Consider the following 18,043-nt stretch of genomic DNA (forward strand, 5'->3'; position numbering starts at 1 on the left):
TCTGACGTGCAGGTTCTATTTTATATGTAGTCACTCTTGAACGTGTGAAAGAACCACAGAAATGGGCAGTAGAGGATACGTCGTCTATCTATACACAGATTCTCAACTGGGGCTTGAACCTCCTGGCCAAGAAAACCTTTAGTGAGCTTGTTCTTCCAAGTTTGTAGCAGGTCGGCTGTTTTACAAGCAGCCATATGCTGTCCCATTAATCAGTGTCCTGAAAGGTAGTGCATGGCAGGCAGATAAAGTGGACAGTGGCCTGTCACTGCTCTGGAAAACTTGCCTTGTGAGATGATAGAGCAAGCCAAGTTAGTTAGAAATCCTCAGAGTTCCCTCAGTAATGGGATCCTGTGTTAAGCACTGCAATAAGTGGACAAAATATGGTGTGGGACTTAACCTATTCCTGTATACTTTCTCTAGGGAATAATTGGTAGTAAACAGTTGTGACAAGTGTTTTGAGAAGCTGAAATTTAATGTTGGGAGGGCATCCCTTGACAAAGGACAATATATAGTAAAGTTATCTAGGTCAGCTTGTGAAGGCCATTCTCTTAAACATATAATCTAGCATGTGGATCATGAATTGGTACTATCATGAATTCAGGTGCCAAAAGTACAGACTTCAAACTACTGAACACTCATGAGGAATCCACGCTTTTCCTATCTTGTTGGCAGCCTATTGTATAGATTGAGGTCAGCCTCGTGTTTGGGATAGAGGCCATCCAGGAACCAGGCGATGTTTAGAGGGTTGCTGAAAAGCTGAGCCAGCGGCTCTTGCCCTGAAAAGTGATTCTAACACTGGAGGTAGAAGAATGTAACACAAGGTGCTACAAAACTGTTTAATAAAAAGTTACCACTTGGCTGCAAACTAGTATCGTTTAAAACATTTGAATGATACTATACTTTGAAGTAGGTATAACTTGTTTATAGAGCTGAAGAGCTATTTTAAAGGAACTTGTAGAAGAAACCCCAGAGACCAGACCCTTAAAGACAACCACAGTCCAGATGAAACAGTAATGGGAGAGAATCGTACTGTAAGTTGATGGGCAGCTCTGCTGGGCTATTGACATCTTTCACCATTTGAGGATGTCCAATCCTTTAGAACGGTATTCTGAGTTAAGCCAGCAATCTTGGTATTAAAGCAGCTGTCTGTGAAACCAATCAAAACATCCATGAACATAAAACTAACAAGTGTTTGTGAACACCCTAACCCAATTGATGTGACTTGGGTGTATCAGGGTTGAAATAATAAAGCATAGTAGTCTCCATCTCTTAATCAAGAAAACAAATGTAAACATTCCAATACTACTAAGTGGTAGAGCCTCATCCCGATGACCTATGCAGTCAAAATCACGAATTTTACAGATTTGACATTCAGAAAGGGGCCAATGTCACCACTGGCTTGGCCAAGGAGCCACAAGTTCTCTTGAGGATTGGGAAATCTCCCCTACACCCACAGGGGCCAGGGAAGTCTTCATAAAGGAGGTACCAACTGCTGCAGGGCATTCCAGGCAGAGGAGTCAAGACCCAGAGATGGAGGCACCCAGCCTGTATGAGGCCCCTAAGGCAGAACTGTGGCTGCAATAAAGGCCTTGTATAGAGCAGAAATAATAACTTTACTATATGCCAGGCCTGTGCTAAGCACTTAAAAGTATACACTGACTCATTTAAATAACAGGGACTCTGCCAGGTAACTTAGCAAGTAGGTGGGGAGAAGGGAGTGGAGGAAAATGAGGGAGGGAAGGTCAGCATGAGATGAGAGTGGGCCGAGACATTTAGGTGTTAGTATTTAGGCGAATCACAGTGAAGCATCAATGGTCAAGAGTGTCAGCTCTCTGCTCCTTAGCTCCTCTCTGACCACCAGTCTCCTCTCCACCCTTCATTCCCCACTCTGTCACTCTGTCAGTCATTCTCCCTTTCTCCTCTCATTTCTTCTCTACCTTCAGTCTCCCTGGCCCACCCGAAGCATCAGTAGCCCCCTTGCCCCCCAGGCCCACCCTCTGCAACAGGCACAAGCAGGCACAACTGCGTGTTCCTTAAAATGGTTGTAGGAAGACAAATGAACTAGTCAGCCAAAACTGCACAGGAGCCTACAAAAATTAAAGCCCATTCACATTTTACCCGTAAATAGGTCAAAGAAGGTCTACTGGAGAACTGAACATTCCACCAAGAAGCTCTAGAATGGATCCCCTTTCTTGTTTAGCAGCCTGGGTGGTGTCCCTTGTGGCACCAGTGTCAAAACACTACTATGCACAAGACTTTGAACTTGTGCTTCTTGACTGACTTTGAACTTTTTAGGAGCTATACATTGTTTCAGAATTAGCACACAATGTGAGGCTTTGGCCATTTTCTTCTCTTGCATTCCCTTAAATCCTCCTAATTCCAGTACCCACAAAATGTACTGTCATTGGGAAGTTTGTTAAAAATTCAGATTCTAGATCCCACCCAGGATAGTTTGGTTCTATCATGTGCCCAGGTCACACCTGCTTTTCAAGGGCCTACAGAAATGTCTAAGAACTGAAAGAAATTGATTATCTCCAAAATTTGACCCCAAAACTGCAAAACCAGAATGAATAAATGTTTAGAACTATAAAAGGTAACATAATAACTGCATAATAATTATTCTATAACTATAGGTAAACATGATAAAACTTATAGAGAAAAAAATATTTTTAAGAAAACTTAGATTTTTATTTAAAATTTAGAAACATCTTTCAAAAAATGTTACAGAAAATACATTTATTGGCCTATGGTGTGTTTTATTTCATTTGGTATGAGGTGTGACAGTCTCTCAGGAGAGAAAGCCTGGCCAGGAAACCTCCAAGAAATGGCCCTGCCTTTAGAGCTAGAGATTCTGACCCAGAGGTTCTAATGTGGGGCCCAGGAACCCTCCTTTTTAACCAACACCAGCCAATTCCTATGGGAGGGCTGCAAACAGCACTTGGGAAAACATTGCTATGGCTAATGGGGAGTTACTGAGGAAATTGAACAGGAGAGAAGCTTTATCAGAGCTAAACTTCAGGGAAAGTTATCAGGAATTTTGCTTCCAAGATGGCTTGTAAAGGGTCAAGGGTCAGAACTGGTTATCAGCAACTGAGAAACCAACTGCTGAGATTTTTGTATATAATGTACATATGGGCATCTCGCACATTCTTGGTGAGACCATCCATAGCTTTTATCAGATTCTTAAAAAGAGCCCATGACCCAAAACAGTTAAGAATCACTGGACCATGGTTTCCTTACAAAGCCCCAGAGATTAACAGTTTATCCATCCACATCATTATAAGCAGCAACAGTGCCTGTTTCACTATCGACTTTCAAAATTAATAACTCTTTAAAAATGTTTCTAAACAGTTCTAAATCTGAGTGCGTGTTGGGCAGAAGATGCACACACAGTAGCCTGGCCCTAGTGTGCAGATGCCCAGGCGTGACTCACTCACTCCATAGCCACTATCGCCAGCCATCACCCAACTGCAGAGTCTGAATCATTGCACAGTTTAAATTGCCTTTAATCTTAGTTCTTTATGGTCAATTTATATCCAGAATGGACAACTGGTTAAACACAGGAAGCATAGGGAGCACAGAGGTTGAAATGTTAACGTGGAGCATAAACATGACAGTCATTCTATGTGTGGGTCAAGTCATTGATTCTCATCCATTCTTGTGAAACAGTAGAAAATAAGGACAGTGCAGAGAGATGTGACTTACTAATGGTTGCCTGCTCCACCTTGGAGATGGAACTAAAGACTCGTACTGCTAGGTATCATCTGGGAGCCTGTTAGATGGGCAGAATTTCCAGCCCCATCCCAGACCTACTGAACCAATCTTCATTTTAACAATCTTCATTAAACAAGATTTAAGCCCAGGTTTGGACCATAAAACTAGCAGATTTCATGTTGTAGTCTGCAAGCTAGTTAAAAAAGACATTACCATTATGACTTAATTTTTATAAGTGCATTTTCCAATACAATTTTAGATCTTCATTGTAACACACAAAGACAAAGTAACACACAAAGTATGGAAAACAACAGTTATGAACTGGACTGAGTACAAATATGGACACACTGGTACCATTGCACTAGCTGAGAAGTACAAAAACTTGGCTGTCAGAGTGATCAGCTGGGGAGCTCTTCAGTGGTACCAAGCCTGGGCTCAGAGCCTTAGGCCAGAATGGCTGGGGGTGCCTCATGAGTGATGGTGATCTACCCATTCACCCCCATCCAGCTGCACCAGACCTGTATGTCCTGTTCATCTGATTAAGAGGTCTCCAGATGTCAAAAACAAAAGAAGGAGAAAATACAATGATGGCTTTGTCTATTTTGGCTTTTTATTTATTGGGGCCAAAAACAGCCCACATCTCTCACATGCTATTTGCACACGCTTGCATATGAGTAGCTCAAACTCTTATATTCCCCTGTAAGAAAAATAATGCAAAAGTCATAACAAACATAGGGCAATCCCAGTGAACTTTAGTTTAAAAAAGAATGGAATTTAAATCTGCACATTAATACACATTTGTTCTTATAACCAAACATGATGCAACATCACGTTTTAAAATCATGCTTTTCCTTCTCATTAAATCTAGATAGTGTCTTGTCACCTTTTTAATGGGGAAAGTCTAAATGTGTCTTTGAATGGTATGATTATTACAGATGGCATTTTAAACTGAACTTTAGAGAAGAACCTATCAAAAATGTACCAACCTTAAGTTACCTTTTACTTAAATGCCTAGCATATACGTTGCATATGATAAAGATCTAAGGTTCCCAGGTTGATCCTCTAGATTATTAATATGACCGGAAAAATATGACTTTTGAGTCCAAAAAAAGTCAAGACTCACTGAGAGAGATCCCAGCTGCTTTGCCACTGAATACAGGACAGAAAATATTCACATGAACAACTTAGAGAAGAGGTTGCCCAGGCTTATGATGGTTCCCATGGGTTCATATAACCCAAAATTTCTCAGCCTCAGCACTATTAGTATCTGGGCCCAGATAATTATGTGTTGGAGAAGAGGGGGCTTCCTGTGTATCATAGGATGTTTAGCGGCATCTCTGACCTCTACCCATCAGATGCCAATAACACTCCTTCCCTGCCATCCGGCCACCAAAATTATCCCCAGGTATGGCCAAATGCCCTGGGGGGCAAAACCACACACACACCCCTTTTGAGAACCACTGATTTAAGCCATCCTTTCTCATCTGCTCTGCCAAATAGGAAAACAAAGGAGAGAGAATGAATCACATTATTACAGAAGATAACCCTGCTGATTTTAAACTTCTCGTAGCATGAGCCATTCATGCATCCAGTAAACACTGAGCACCCAGTATGTACCAGTCTCCCTTTGAAGCACTGGGGATATAGCACCGAACAAAGGTGCCTGATCATGTGGGCTTTATGTTCTGGGGCCGTAGGGGACGAGGACAAAATCAGACAAATATGAATTACATATTTGTCCAGATGGTAATTAGTGCCATGGAGAACAAGAGCAGAGAAAGAGACCCTCTCCCTGTCACGTGATGAACGTGACCTCTTGCCTAAATATAATTGAAATAACTTAAATATTTGTACAGTGGTTGGTTTAGCCTCTGACTCCTCAACTAGAGTATAAACTGCATGAGACTTACTCCTGCTGAACCCCCACACCTGGCACTGTGCCCGCACTGAGTAAGCACTCCACAAATGTGAATGAATGAGTGAGTGAGTGAATGAACACCGCAAAGACATGGCAATGGGGTCTGGACTTAGAAGAGAAGTTGTGGCTGGAAACAAAGCTTTAGGATCATGAACACTGAAGGCATACCCAAAGTCATAACACAGGATGAGACCACTGAGGCAGCGGCAAGGTCAAGACAGTCCCATTGGAGTTCCCACATTGAGAGAGTGGAAGGAATGGAAGGTTCAGGCAGGCAGAGGCTGAAGGGTGCCTACCTAGCAGGAAACCTTATCAGAGAAGCCAAGACAGCTGGTCTTAGTGCCAAATGCTACAGGAAACAATTGTAGGAAACCAGAAGAGACCCAAGGCCATGAGGTTGTTGACCTTGATTTTGTGGTTCTTTTTCTCACTTCCTGAGCTTAAAGATTCACACATTTATATTTACTCCTTTGTTTAATGTCAAACACATTAATGCTCTAAATTAGATTTGGCCCCATCTCTTAGAATTCTCCTGGCTATAATTTTCCAAGGACTCTGTGGTTTTCGTTTCCTTTTTGCATGCTATTTGAGAGAGTAGCTTTAAATTTCAAACAATTGATGAGGAGGGAGAGTTTTTACTTCAGGTGATCTCTGCGCAGCCACCTCTGCGCACTTGCTCAATCCTCTTTTTCAATGGAGTTTTCATATCATGGATTTAAACTGTGGACATTTGAAATCACATTTGATAAAGCCTGGCTACTCAAAGTGTGAATTGCAAAACAGCGGCACCAGGCTTACATGGGAACTTTCTAGAAATGCAGAATCTCAGGCCCCTATCTGACATCAACCAAATCAGAACCTGCATCTTTAAAAGACCGCCAGGGGAGTCTCATGCACATTAAAAATTGAGAAGCACTATTACAAAACACACTAATACAGCCTCACTCTACACACTGCATTTGAAATAACACAAATCCCCCAAAATAAGAAATTGTCAAGAACCATCACATTTCAGTCTACTGACTTTTGACACGGGTACCAAGACAATTCAATGAGGGAAATATCTTTTCAACAAATGGTGCCGGGACAAGGGGATAGCCACATGCAAAGGGATGCATTTGGGACCCATACTTTCCACCATATTCAAAAATTAACTCAGAATGGATTGTAGACCTAAATAAGAGCTAAACATGTAGAACTCTTAAAAGAAAATATAAGTTAACATTCATGAACTTGTTAGGCAAAGCCTTCTTAGATATGACACCAAAAATACAAATGGCAAAAGAAAATAGATGAATTGGACTTTATCAAATTTTAATACACTTGTGCTTCAAAGGACACTACTAAGAAAATGAAAAGAAAACCCATAAAATGGGGAAAATACTTGCAAATCTTATATCTGATACGGGACTTGGATTAAGAATGTTTACAACTTCATAACAAAGATAACTTGAAAAGTGGTCAGAGAATCTGAATAGATGTTTTTCCAAAGAAGATATACAAATGGCTAATAATTAGCACATGAAAAGATGATATAGCCATCAGGGAAATGCAAATCAAAGCCAGAGTGAGATACCACTTCACTCCCAAAGATGGCTATAGTCAAAAAGACAGATGATAACAATTTCTGGTGAAGGATGTGGAGAAACAAGGACCTTAATACACTGCTGGTAGTAATATAAAATGGTGCAGCTGCTGAGGAAAACAGTCCTACAGCTCCTCAAAAAGTTAAACATGGAGCTACCATGTGATCCAGCAATTCCACTCCTTAGTATGTACCCCAAATAATTGAAGATACATGTTTACACAAAAACTTGTACACAAATGTTCATAGCAGCATTGTTCAAAATAGCCAAAAAGTGGGAAAAAGAAACAAATATCCACCAAATGATGAATGAATAAATAAAAGGTAGCTTATCCATAGAATATTATTCAGAAAAAAATGAACATGCTTTAACATGACTGAATCTTGAAAACATTATGCTAAGTGAAAGAAGATAGACAAAAAAGGCCACATGTTGTATGATTCCATTGATATGAAATGTCCAGAATAGGCAAATCCATAGAGACAGAAGGTAGATGAGTGGTTGTCAGGGGAAAAGACGAATGAGGAGTAACTGCATGTGGGTATAGGGTTTCCTTTTGGGGAAATGAAATGTTTTGGAACTAGATGACAATAATAGTTGTGCAATTTTGTGGACTGCAGAAAGAGTGAACGTCATGATATGTGAACTATATCTCAATAAATAGGTTCTCTTTTTTTTTTTTAATTGAGTGAGTCATGTCAAAGCTGGATGCTTGGGCAAATTATAAGCCAGTGATTTGCCCTTGCCAAATGACAGCACCACTTTAGCTGGTGAACACAAAAGTCCTCTATTCCTCTGGTAGGGATAATTACAATTAGGTAGCTCTATAAATGCCAGAGAACTTCAGTAAAGCCTGAAGAAATGAATTGTCCCCTCTCCCCTCCCTTAAATGGCTTTTCACGGTAGCCGAGTAAAGTGATAGGTAAAATCAGCCATCAAAACCTCCCCCATCTCTCCTGGCCTGGCGTTAGCTGTCACTCCAACCAACCGCATTCACTGGCCTAATAGATAACAGAGCAAAGGGAAGAGAAAGATCACTGTAGAGGGAGTAGGAAAGCAACAAGGGAAGACTTCTTTGTAATGCTTGTGGAATCAGACTGCCTAGGTTCAAGTCTCAGCTGTGTGTCTGCTGAGCTCTGTGTCCTGGGCAAATCACTGGCATGAGTTTGGGACTTGATTTTGCCCTACTTACAAGCTAATGAGTTATTCTATTACTGTTTCACAAATGCTGGTAGAAGACGCAAGACTCCTGGGTCAGAGACAAAGAATCTTATTACTCACAACCCAGCTACCAGTGTGATGTGCACCATTCCCCTTGCCCCCCAAATTCCATGGTGGTGATGCAATATGGACCCATGTGACATTACACAGGCAATAATTGCTGCACAGCCGAGGAACTCTGAGCTTGGGGATCTACTGCTTTGAGTAAGCAGTAAGCGAACCTGCTCTGTCCCATAGAGAAATAGAACCTCGTCCCTCAGGATCACTCAAATGCACCCTGAGAAATGGCCCAGGTAAAACATGGTCAAGACCTTGCATTTGTGGATACTGAGATGCTTCAGGGACACTTAGGGCCCTAGTGGACTGCTTCATTGCTTCTCCCAGCAATCACCAACCTCTCTGTGCCTTGGTTTCCTCATCTGTAAATTAGGAGCAATTGTAATATTATTACTATAATATTAATAATACTAGTACAATAGTAATAATAACTAATACTCCTTGTGGGTTGTGGTGAGGATTACAAGACATAATGCATGTGAAGTGCTTGGCAGGAGGCCTGGCCTTAGAAGTGCTCCCATGATTTTAATCACCATCATTACAGGAAGGGGGGTGGGGGTGAAAACATGCTACAGGCATCAGAAGGCTGGCCTGGAGCAGAGCTTCAAGGTCCAGAGTGACGGAGGAGGCTTCCCTGCCTACTTACCCCCAATCATCCATGGCAACTTAAACTAATATCCTATTGTCTCCCATTCAAGAGAAAAGGAACAAAGACCCTCTTGATCAGTGTTGTGTCCTCAGGGTCAGCATAGTGCCTGGCACAAAGTGAGGACTTGAAAGATTTTTGTTAAATAGACGAATGAATGAAAAAGTGAAGGCACAAAGTCTCTAAACCGGCAGGAGGGTCTGGGATGAAGGACCCTGTTTGAGGACTGGCCTTGAATAGGGCTGTGCACCCCGCAGCGGTGGAGAAAAGAGAAGAAGACAGAAGGTAGACTCAGACAACTGTGGGCGTGGCAGGGAGAAGGGGGGCTGATTTCAGAGGACCTTGGCAGTGAAAGGAGTGATGCTTCACAAAGTTGCCAGGCAACCACCCAGCTGCAGAATATTAATTTGCAATTGAATCAACTGGCCCCTTTCAGGAACTTTCCTATTTGCAGAGACAGGGAGATAGGAGCTGAAGATGGAGTGGTAGTGAGTGACCAGCTTTGCAGGATCTGAAGCAGGACAGGGGCAGCAATCTAGGTGCATCACACATAACTGAAATGTGGGACCAGGCTGGGGAGGGAAGAAAGTGAGACCCAGAGGGGCAGGTAGGTGGGTTGTGGGGACCCAGGCAGGTGGAAAAATGGCAGTCACAGTGAGGTTAGGTTCAGCAGGAGCTGGGTTTCTGCAGAAAGGGTGGGACAGAGGTCGTCAGGGAGGAGAGGCAGCCATACACGAAATCCAAGACCACCCAGTTCACAGCTCAGCTCCGTCACCTGCTACCTGTGGAGCCTGGGCAAGCACCTTAACCTGGCTGCCCCTCCCTTCTTCAACTCTAAAATGCACCCAAGTAAAGACTCCTCTCCCATAGATGCTTTTATTTTCTCATTTTAAAACCACTACCCGTCATTGCTAAACAAAACACTTTCTGATATTTTATTATAAAAATGTTCAAACACACAGAAAAGTTTAATTTTAACAAGAAGATTCTAATGCCCACCCCTAGATTCTATAATTTATATTTTCTTATTCTTGATTTCATATCTGCCCACCCATTTTATTTTATATGCATTTCAGAATAAATGCACAGTACCCTTTGCCCTAAACACCTCATTAACTAAAGTTCAACATTTGTTACAGTTCTTTTTTTTTAATAAAATTTACATACAGTGGAATGCACAATCCTAAGTATGTACTCAATGAGTTTTGACAAAAGTATGCATTCAACTGGGTTTTGACAGTCTGTAAATGGGATAGCAGGCTTGGTTTTGAGAATTAAGTGAAATAATATGTCCTGTGAGCACTCATTCAACAGGGGAAGGTATTGATAAGATATGGGAGGCAGAATACTCCCCAGCGTGGAGGCCAGGATGTGACCCACACCTGTGGGAAACAAGAGATGGGTAGATTTGAAGAGTTAATGTAAGGCCTGCCTGGAGGAGGGGGCATTAACCTGCAGAGGAGGGCCCCAGAACTATCACAGGGAATTGTGGAGAGGAAGAAGTCAAGGAAAGGGGGAGAACATTCTGGAAGTCAGCAGGATGCAGCAGCTGGATGAGGTGTGGTAGGGCCACAGTAATGAAAATACCAGTAATAGTAGCAAACCTGTACTTCTAAGGTGTGCAAAACTAAACGACTGCCACCCCAGGCAGCTCATTTAACCTTCACCAGGACCCCCACACCAAGTAAGTACCAGTATCATTCTCAAGTCTGTGACTTGCCGTCAATCACAGTTACCGAGCGCTGAAGCTGGGATCTGAGCCCAGGATTGTAAAGTCTCCTTGCCCTGTCCTTTCATGAACACACATACCAGTCCTGCACACAGACTCCAGCAGTCACCTGGGTCTCATCTCAGCTTCTGGCCTGAGGTGACTGGGGCGCAGCCCCCTGCAGTGGGGGACAGGTTTAGAGCTGCCCTGGTTATCCTAAGGTGAAGCATGGGTTGAGAGCCCACGCTCCAAAGGCATAGGCCAGCATCAGATGGGGCAGGAAGAGGGGAGGGCCAGGGAGAGAAGGCAGAGGCTGGGGGGCACCCCTGTTCTCTCGTGAGCAGCCTGATGCCGGGGCCCTGAGGTGGGTGGGCAGCCTCTCCAGCTCAGCCTGACAGCAGCGCGAACACTGTCCTTGTGGTCCTGCTACGTGACCACTTTCAGACAGCAGGTGAAGCCAAAGGCATGAACCCACTTTCTCCTCCCCAGACGCTGCCTGGGAGGGGCCACTGTGCCCATGTTGGCAGGGACACCCCCTCCCCCAGGGGTCGCTGTTTACCCCAGCACCCCACACCCTCCAAGGCTTTGTTGGCTTTGCTGCCTGGGGCCGGGTGGCTGAGTCACCACCAACCCGTCCCTCTTCCGCTATCAATAACCGCTTAGGAAGCCAGACACCACCTCCCTGAGAGTGGTTTGCAGCTCAGCAGTTACGTTTCCCAGGCCAACTCTGGCCGGGGTGTGTGGTCAGGTGCACAGACTTGCCCCAGGGGAGTTTCCTTCCCCAGAAAACTGTCTCCCCTTGACAGGTACCATTGCTGTTATTATATCTGTCTTTCTGTGCCATCCCCTCCCCTACAATCTGAACTCCACCAAAGCAATAGAAGGGCAGCTCATACTCCTCTCCCGGGACCTCATCCAGGCTGGCTTATGGCAGCTCCGTAATGAACTGGACCAGATGAAAGTGGACTAGATGAATGATCAGATACCTGAAGGAACATCCCCCTACACTGTATTTGAAAAATCACACACAAATTCACACAGGGCCAGTTCTCACTGACAGAAACTTTCATGAGCTGGAACCCCTGTTTTCATTTTCTGGCCATAAAAAATTACCATCAGCTTTAGAAACAACTTAAACAACACAATTTTGTTCTATCACAGTTCTGTAGATCTGAAGTCCAAGTACACACAGCGTGGCTCACTGGGCCAAAATCAAGATGCTGCCAGGGCTTTGTTCCTTCCTGAGAGCTCTGGGGATGAATCTGCTTCCAAGCTCATCAAAGTTGGCTGAATTCAGTTCTTTTAAGGTTGCAGAGACTCAGCTGGAGCCTCTCTCAGCTCCTTAAGGCCACCTGCATTCCTCGACCTGCTGCCTTCCCCTCCCGCCTTCAAACCAGCAACGGTAGGTGGGGTCCTCCTGGCATCTGGGGGGATCATTATTCTGCCCACACACCCATCATGGGAGGAGAAGGATCCCAGAACCAGGAAGACAGAGACCTGAGTTTCAGCCCCAGACCTCCTTGGTCATACAAGCTCAGGACAGGGATCACTTCGCCTGTCTCTGCCTCAGTTTCACCATCTGCAGAATGGGGACACACTAGCACTTATGTCCTAGGATCATGGTGAAGAGCAACTGCATTTATTCACGCAAAGGGGTTATAGATGCCTGACACACAGTATTGTCATTACTGTGAGGATCAGAGGGCAGGGTTCCACAGGGAGGGCAAAGGAGCTTGGCCCCAGGGTCTGGGATCAGGTCTTTAATTCGATAGACCCAGAAATTGGATTTTCTGGTCGCTCAGAGAGTCAAATTCCACCCTGGCCTCTGCACACCAGTAGGTGCTAGCCTCTAAGAGGTCCAGCCTCCACAGCCTCCATCCCTGCCCTCTTCCAGCAGTGACCCAGGACAGGTGTCCCCGAGTCCTGGCCATCAGGAGGGAGAGCCATGGATTCACAAATGAAGCTTTTTTGGGAATTACACTATTTAAGCCTTGGAGGAGGAGAAGCTCCTTGATGTGTGCAACAGTACACAGATCTTGTCACATTTCCCCTTCACACCAGCCCTGTGACGCAGGAATGGAAGAGTTGCATTTCATGGATGAGGCTAACTGAGGCCCAGAGAGGGAATGGGGAGAAGGCGCCAACAAATTAGGCCCCCGTGATGTTCTGGGCACTATGCAAGGTGCTTCAGCTACACCACCTTCACAAGGCTCTCCTACTTCCAAGTTATTTTCCTCATTCCCTGGCAGAGAAAACAGCTCAGAGAGGGGGAGAGATCTGCCCAAAGCTCAATAGCTTTTCCATCAGACAAGGTGCCCTTGAGAGTAATACATGCAGTTCCCATGACTATGAGCTCCTGGGGCGAGGGCAGCCTCAACTCTGAGCAGAGTCCTCCCCGCATGCGGCTGGGGCCTGCACCCAGTGGTATCCGGCCACCGCCCCTGATGAGGGGGGTACACACCTTTGTTTGGTGCAGGCACCATCCTCCGTGCCACCAGCCCATGGAAGAGCAGCCCAGGCCATAACCCCCTCCACAGGCGAAATCAAGTCTTGGGCTCTGACACAACAAGGCTTTGCTGAAAGTTTATGATTTCCTGTTACCACAGCAACACAAACGTCTCTGCTCCCCTAGGGTAAGCAATGATGCTCACTACCCCACCCTTTCCCCCAAGCCCCCTCAAAATCCCTGCCATCTCTGAGCTCTGTGATTCAATTTTGTCATTGTCATTTATTCTGTCTGCTGAGTCACAGAGTCCTGCTCTGGATTGGGGTGGCTATTCACCAGAAAATTAGCTGCTGGTTACCATGGACACCTCACAGCCTGCTTCCTGCATCACCTGCTAATTTTCAGCAAGGCTGGCTGTGAGCATGGGTACCACTGCCCCTTACCCAAGACCCAGGGGGGCATCCAAACTCCCCCAAACAAGGAGGGGCCCTGAGGACTCAGAAATAAGAGCAAAATCTCTAGTCCCAACTGTGGAAAAATCAAAAGCAGCCTAAAGCTATTTATCATCTGAATCAAGTCAAGGTAGCAATTCATCAAATCCATCAACAAGAGTACCATTTGGTTTTCTGGTACATCTTAAGCAAATCTTCTAGTCTCCTTGCTAACTACTTTAAGATGTAATTTTATAGTGAAAAGTGGTGAATGGCCCAAGCAGATTACCCTCTCCCCTTGAAGACAAAGGGAGGGAGGTGTGAAGCGGGTGCCTGAAGGAAGTGGCTCTAGGTGGGGGGTTTGCAGGAAGCAAGGGATAATGCAGACCTGAGAGAGAGAGAGGACAGCTGCAGGCTGAATGCAGCCCAGCCCAGAGGGCATAAGGAGAGCGAGCGGGGTGCTGCGGATTTTCCAGGTGAGGAAGGTGAAGGGGGTTCAGAGGCAACCAGGATGGCCCCTGTCACTAGGCAGTGGGAGCCATCAGCTCACAGCCCATTGCTCCTGATAGCTGATAACTGTGACACGTCCTGTTTGCAGAGCCCAGCTGAGAACACAGCAGATCAATATGTCACTCCACATTCACACACTCCCTGCTCCTCAAACATCAGTGTATGGGGAAATGTGCTTTCTCTGAATCTAAGGTCATCTGGTCCGTCCATCTCGCTGACCCACAATGGGACATAGTCCAAGGGATGAGCACCAAGCCTCTGACCCTGAGGACATGGTGGGGGCCACTGTTCCTGACCCTAAGGAGCCTGTCTCCTGCCTGCCCTCATGCTCAGCTAAAGGACTGCCCCTGCTTTGCACCTGCCCCTCACCATGAAGGTCAACTCCCCCTTTCCCCCACATCTGGATGATTGACTGACTCTAAATGGCAGGGTGGGGCCAGGCGCTATACCTGTGCCCACCCCCATTAATCCTGCTGTGGAGGAGGCTGGCCTCATAGGGGAGGAGGGCTGGGGAGGAGCCCAGAGGGCTTTATAAGGCAGGACTGGGGCACCAAGCCCAGCACAGACCTGAGAGGCGCCCGTCCAACCGCAGCATCACTCACTCCCAGCTCTGCAGGTGAGAGCACCCAGGAGGGAAGGGGAGAAGCCAGAAGAGGGGTGGTGGGCCTCCTCCCCCCATCAAGGTACCAGGCTCAGGCCTCAGGGTCTCTGGGGCTGGGGCCAGACTGGGTCTCAGCTCGAGGAGCCACGCCGGCATTCCCAAGCCCTGCCTTCAGGCTGCCTTGATTCCTCACCCAGGCCCGCTCTGACCCTCTTCCTCCACACTCCCCGCAGCCCTGCGAGGTGAGAACAAGGCTGTTCCCCCATCTCCTGTGAAAAACTGAGGCTCAGAAGGAGACGTGACTTACCCAAAGTCACACACATTATTGAGCAGGGTCCGAACTAGAACCCAAGGCTCCTGGACCTCATCCCAAGCTCTTTTCCTAGACCGCAAGTCTAAAAGAACTTCCCACGGTGACGGTAACATTCTGTACCTTCACTGTCCAGTATGGCACCCACCAGCCACATGTGCCCTGGCTAGCGTGAAGGAGGAAATTTTAATTTTAATTAATTTAATATGAAGAACCACAGGTGGCTAGTGGCTATCACGCTGGGCAATACATGCGGTTAGCGCTGGGTAGAACGGCTCTACATCACTGATTTTTCAACTTTATTTCTTTAGCAGCAGAATTCTTTCTCTTCCAAAGGAACTCTAACAGAGAGCCCCACTATGAAAAAGTATTTTATTAATACAAATGTGTTCTTAGAAGGTAAAATGTTTATAATTTTCTCCTCATAAAGCCATATCATAACAGTGAGGCTAGAAGAACACAAAGATGTTGAATCCAGAGAACAGACTATTAGACTTGAATTTTAGATTTGTTTGAGTATCCAGTTCATTTGTGTATTATGTTTTCCCCAAGCCTGGTTCACCATGACACATAGCTGCAAATGATGAGAGTTTAACTTTTTAACTGCTTAATTACAATCACAGGATATTCCTCAGGTAAGCAAAAATGGCAGGAGAACCTTCCCTTCGAGGTCTGCACAAAAACGGTGCAACCTCGCCACCCCGGTGACTATGCTGGTGGTCTCCAGAGAAATACCGTGGGGTCTGTAACGCAGCCGAGTGTGTATGTTCCTTTAGTATTACTATTTAGAAGTTCGCTTTAAATTACCAAGACTTAAATATCTACAGAGCCGCTCTCATGGCCTCAAATTCTGCAGAACAGTTTGGAAACCATTGTGCTAGGTTTTCAATTCTCAAAGAGAAGCAGGTGCTGTAATTAGGGTGGGTAAGGAGAAATGGAGCAAGGCTCGGGGCCTCCCGGGGAGCTGGCAGGAACTGGAGAAATGAGCCAGAGGAACAATCCACAACCCCACACAGGATTGCAGACCAGCAGCAGGAAGGGGTCAGGACCCAAAGGCAGGGGCCTGGACGGCCCCACCTTTAAGCTCCGCCCCACTCTCCTTGGCAGACAGGATGCCGCGACTGTGTGTGTGCGCTGCGCTGTTCTTGGCACTGGCTCTGGCCTCCTCCGAAGCTTCTTGGAAGCCCCGCTCCCAGCTGCAGGAAGCGCCTGCAGGTCTTGGGGCCAATAGGAGCCCAGAAGCGCATTGGCCCAACCAGCTGGGCCCAGCCTCTCACCAACGAAGGCAGATGGGGCTCCAGGGCCCCCCACACCTGGTGGCAGGTAGGAGCCGCTGATAGCCATCCGTGCTTGCCTCACCCAGCCAGGTTGGCCCTGGCCTTAGTCTCCAGAGGCTAGGTGACCTTTCCCCATCCTCACCTCCTCTCTCACCTCTGACCCTCAGACCTGTCCAAGAAGCAGGGACCATGGCTGGAGGAAGAAGAAGAAGCATATGGATGGATGGACTTCGGCCGCCGCAGTGCTGAGGAAGAGGACCAACGTCCCTAGAACTAAGCTTCAGAGCCCAGCTGTCCCCGATCCAGTCTAGCCCTACCCCGTGAAAAACCAATCAAAATAAACTAGCTTCCAATGGTTCACATTGTGTCAAGTGTGGGGCAGGAGAGGCGAGTTGGTGGGGGCAGGGTTGAGAGTTGAGCACCCCCGTAGGGGCAGAGACCATGACTAGTTCTCCTCGGTGTCCCCAGAGCCAAACACTAAACAAGAATCTCCATGTGTGGGTGGGAGAATGGGTGGTGGGGTCACAACCACCCAACTTTCTAAAAGATCAATTAAATCATGCTACTCCAAGTTTTGGCCCTCCAGTCTTCCTACTGCACTTAGAATAAACTCCTTGCCAAAGCCCTAGGAGCTGTCCCTGCTGTCCCCATGACGGGTGCCCTCCCGAGCCATGTTCCTGCCTCCTCTCTTCCTTTCCCTTACACGAATGCACCACATTCGTTCCTGCTCAGAACCTTTGTCCTTGCTGTTCCCAGTGCCTGGAATACTTTTCCCCAGGCACAAACTCCCCTTTTTCTCCAAGGGGTCTTGTTTGCAATATCTCTCCCAGAGATAGTTGCCCTTTTTATGTTCCTCTCCCTTCACATGCAGCCTCCAATATTCGCTAATCACAGCGAAATATTTTCTATAGAGCACATTTCACAATCTGTGGTTGTTTTGTTTGCCAGTTTATTGTCTGACTCTCCAGTGAGAAGGGAAACTCTTTACAGGTGGGAACCACATGATCCTCTTCCCTGCAATACCCTCGGCGCCAAGAATGGGAGGTACCAATAAATATTTGTCAAAGAGATGGGTGAGTGGCTGAGGCAGGCACTTGGCTGTCTCTCCTCCCGAGGGCTTCCCGAGCAAGGCAGGCAGGAAATGCTGCAGAGGTGCTGCCTGCAGAAGCATCCCTCAGTCAGTGATCCATGAAAGGGGGAGGATAAACACCCCAGTTCCCTCAGCCCTGGGTAGGATGACTCAGAGGTGTATCCACGCTGTCTCCCGAGGCCCCCAGCAGGACTGAGCCCCCGGTCCCCACGGCTGTGACCTGCTCAGCGATGCCCTTTACTGGCTTCCATCTCTTCCCTGCTTCAGGTTCTCACACTCCCACTGGTGTTACTTGGGATCACCACCCAAATCAACAACTTGCACTCAAATCCTATCTCCAAGTCTGACTCTCAGGAATCTCATCCTGAAACAGTTGGTACCAGGAGGGGTTGGAGAAAGCAAGACACTCATCCTGGGATTCTGGACTTTGGTCCTTCACTTCCCCATCGCTGGTGTTGAGTGGGGTGCTGATAACCCCCTGGGGGTGCCATAGCATCACAATTACTAAGCATCCATGTGTGGGTGAGA

The 18,043-nt window shown here is 46.4% G+C and overlaps 1 protein-coding gene across 1 annotated transcript; it reads left to right on the forward strand.

Annotated features, from left to right (window-relative positions):
• Positions 1-14,815: 14,815 nt before the first annotated feature.
• GAST (gastrin) lies at positions 14,816-16,766 on the forward strand. The gene is made up of 3 exons (XM_017664415.3): positions 14,816-14,853; positions 16,256-16,471; positions 16,593-16,766. The coding sequence occupies exons 2-3, from the start codon at positions 16,261-16,263 to the stop codon at positions 16,694-16,696; spliced, it is 315 nt and encodes a 104-aa protein (XP_017519904.1). The 5' UTR covers positions 14,816-14,853; positions 16,256-16,260; the 3' UTR covers positions 16,697-16,766.
• Positions 16,767-18,043: the final 1,277 nt, after the last annotated feature.

This window comes from Manis javanica, chromosome 4, assembly GCF_040802235.1.
Source record: "Manis javanica isolate MJ-LG chromosome 4, MJ_LKY, whole genome shotgun sequence".
In the NCBI taxonomy this organism is placed as follows: domain Eukaryota; kingdom Metazoa; phylum Chordata; class Mammalia; order Pholidota; family Manidae; genus Manis; species Manis javanica.

Coding starts and splice junctions, on each gene's coding strand:
- GAST (XM_017664415.3), top strand. CDS start 16,261: ATGCCGCGACTGTGTGTGTGCGCTGCGCTGTTCTTGGCACTGGCTCTG. Junction 16,472..16,592: donor CCCCCCACACCTGGTGGCAG/GTAGGAGCCGCT, acceptor TCTGACCCTCAG/ACCTGTCCAAGAAGCAGGGA.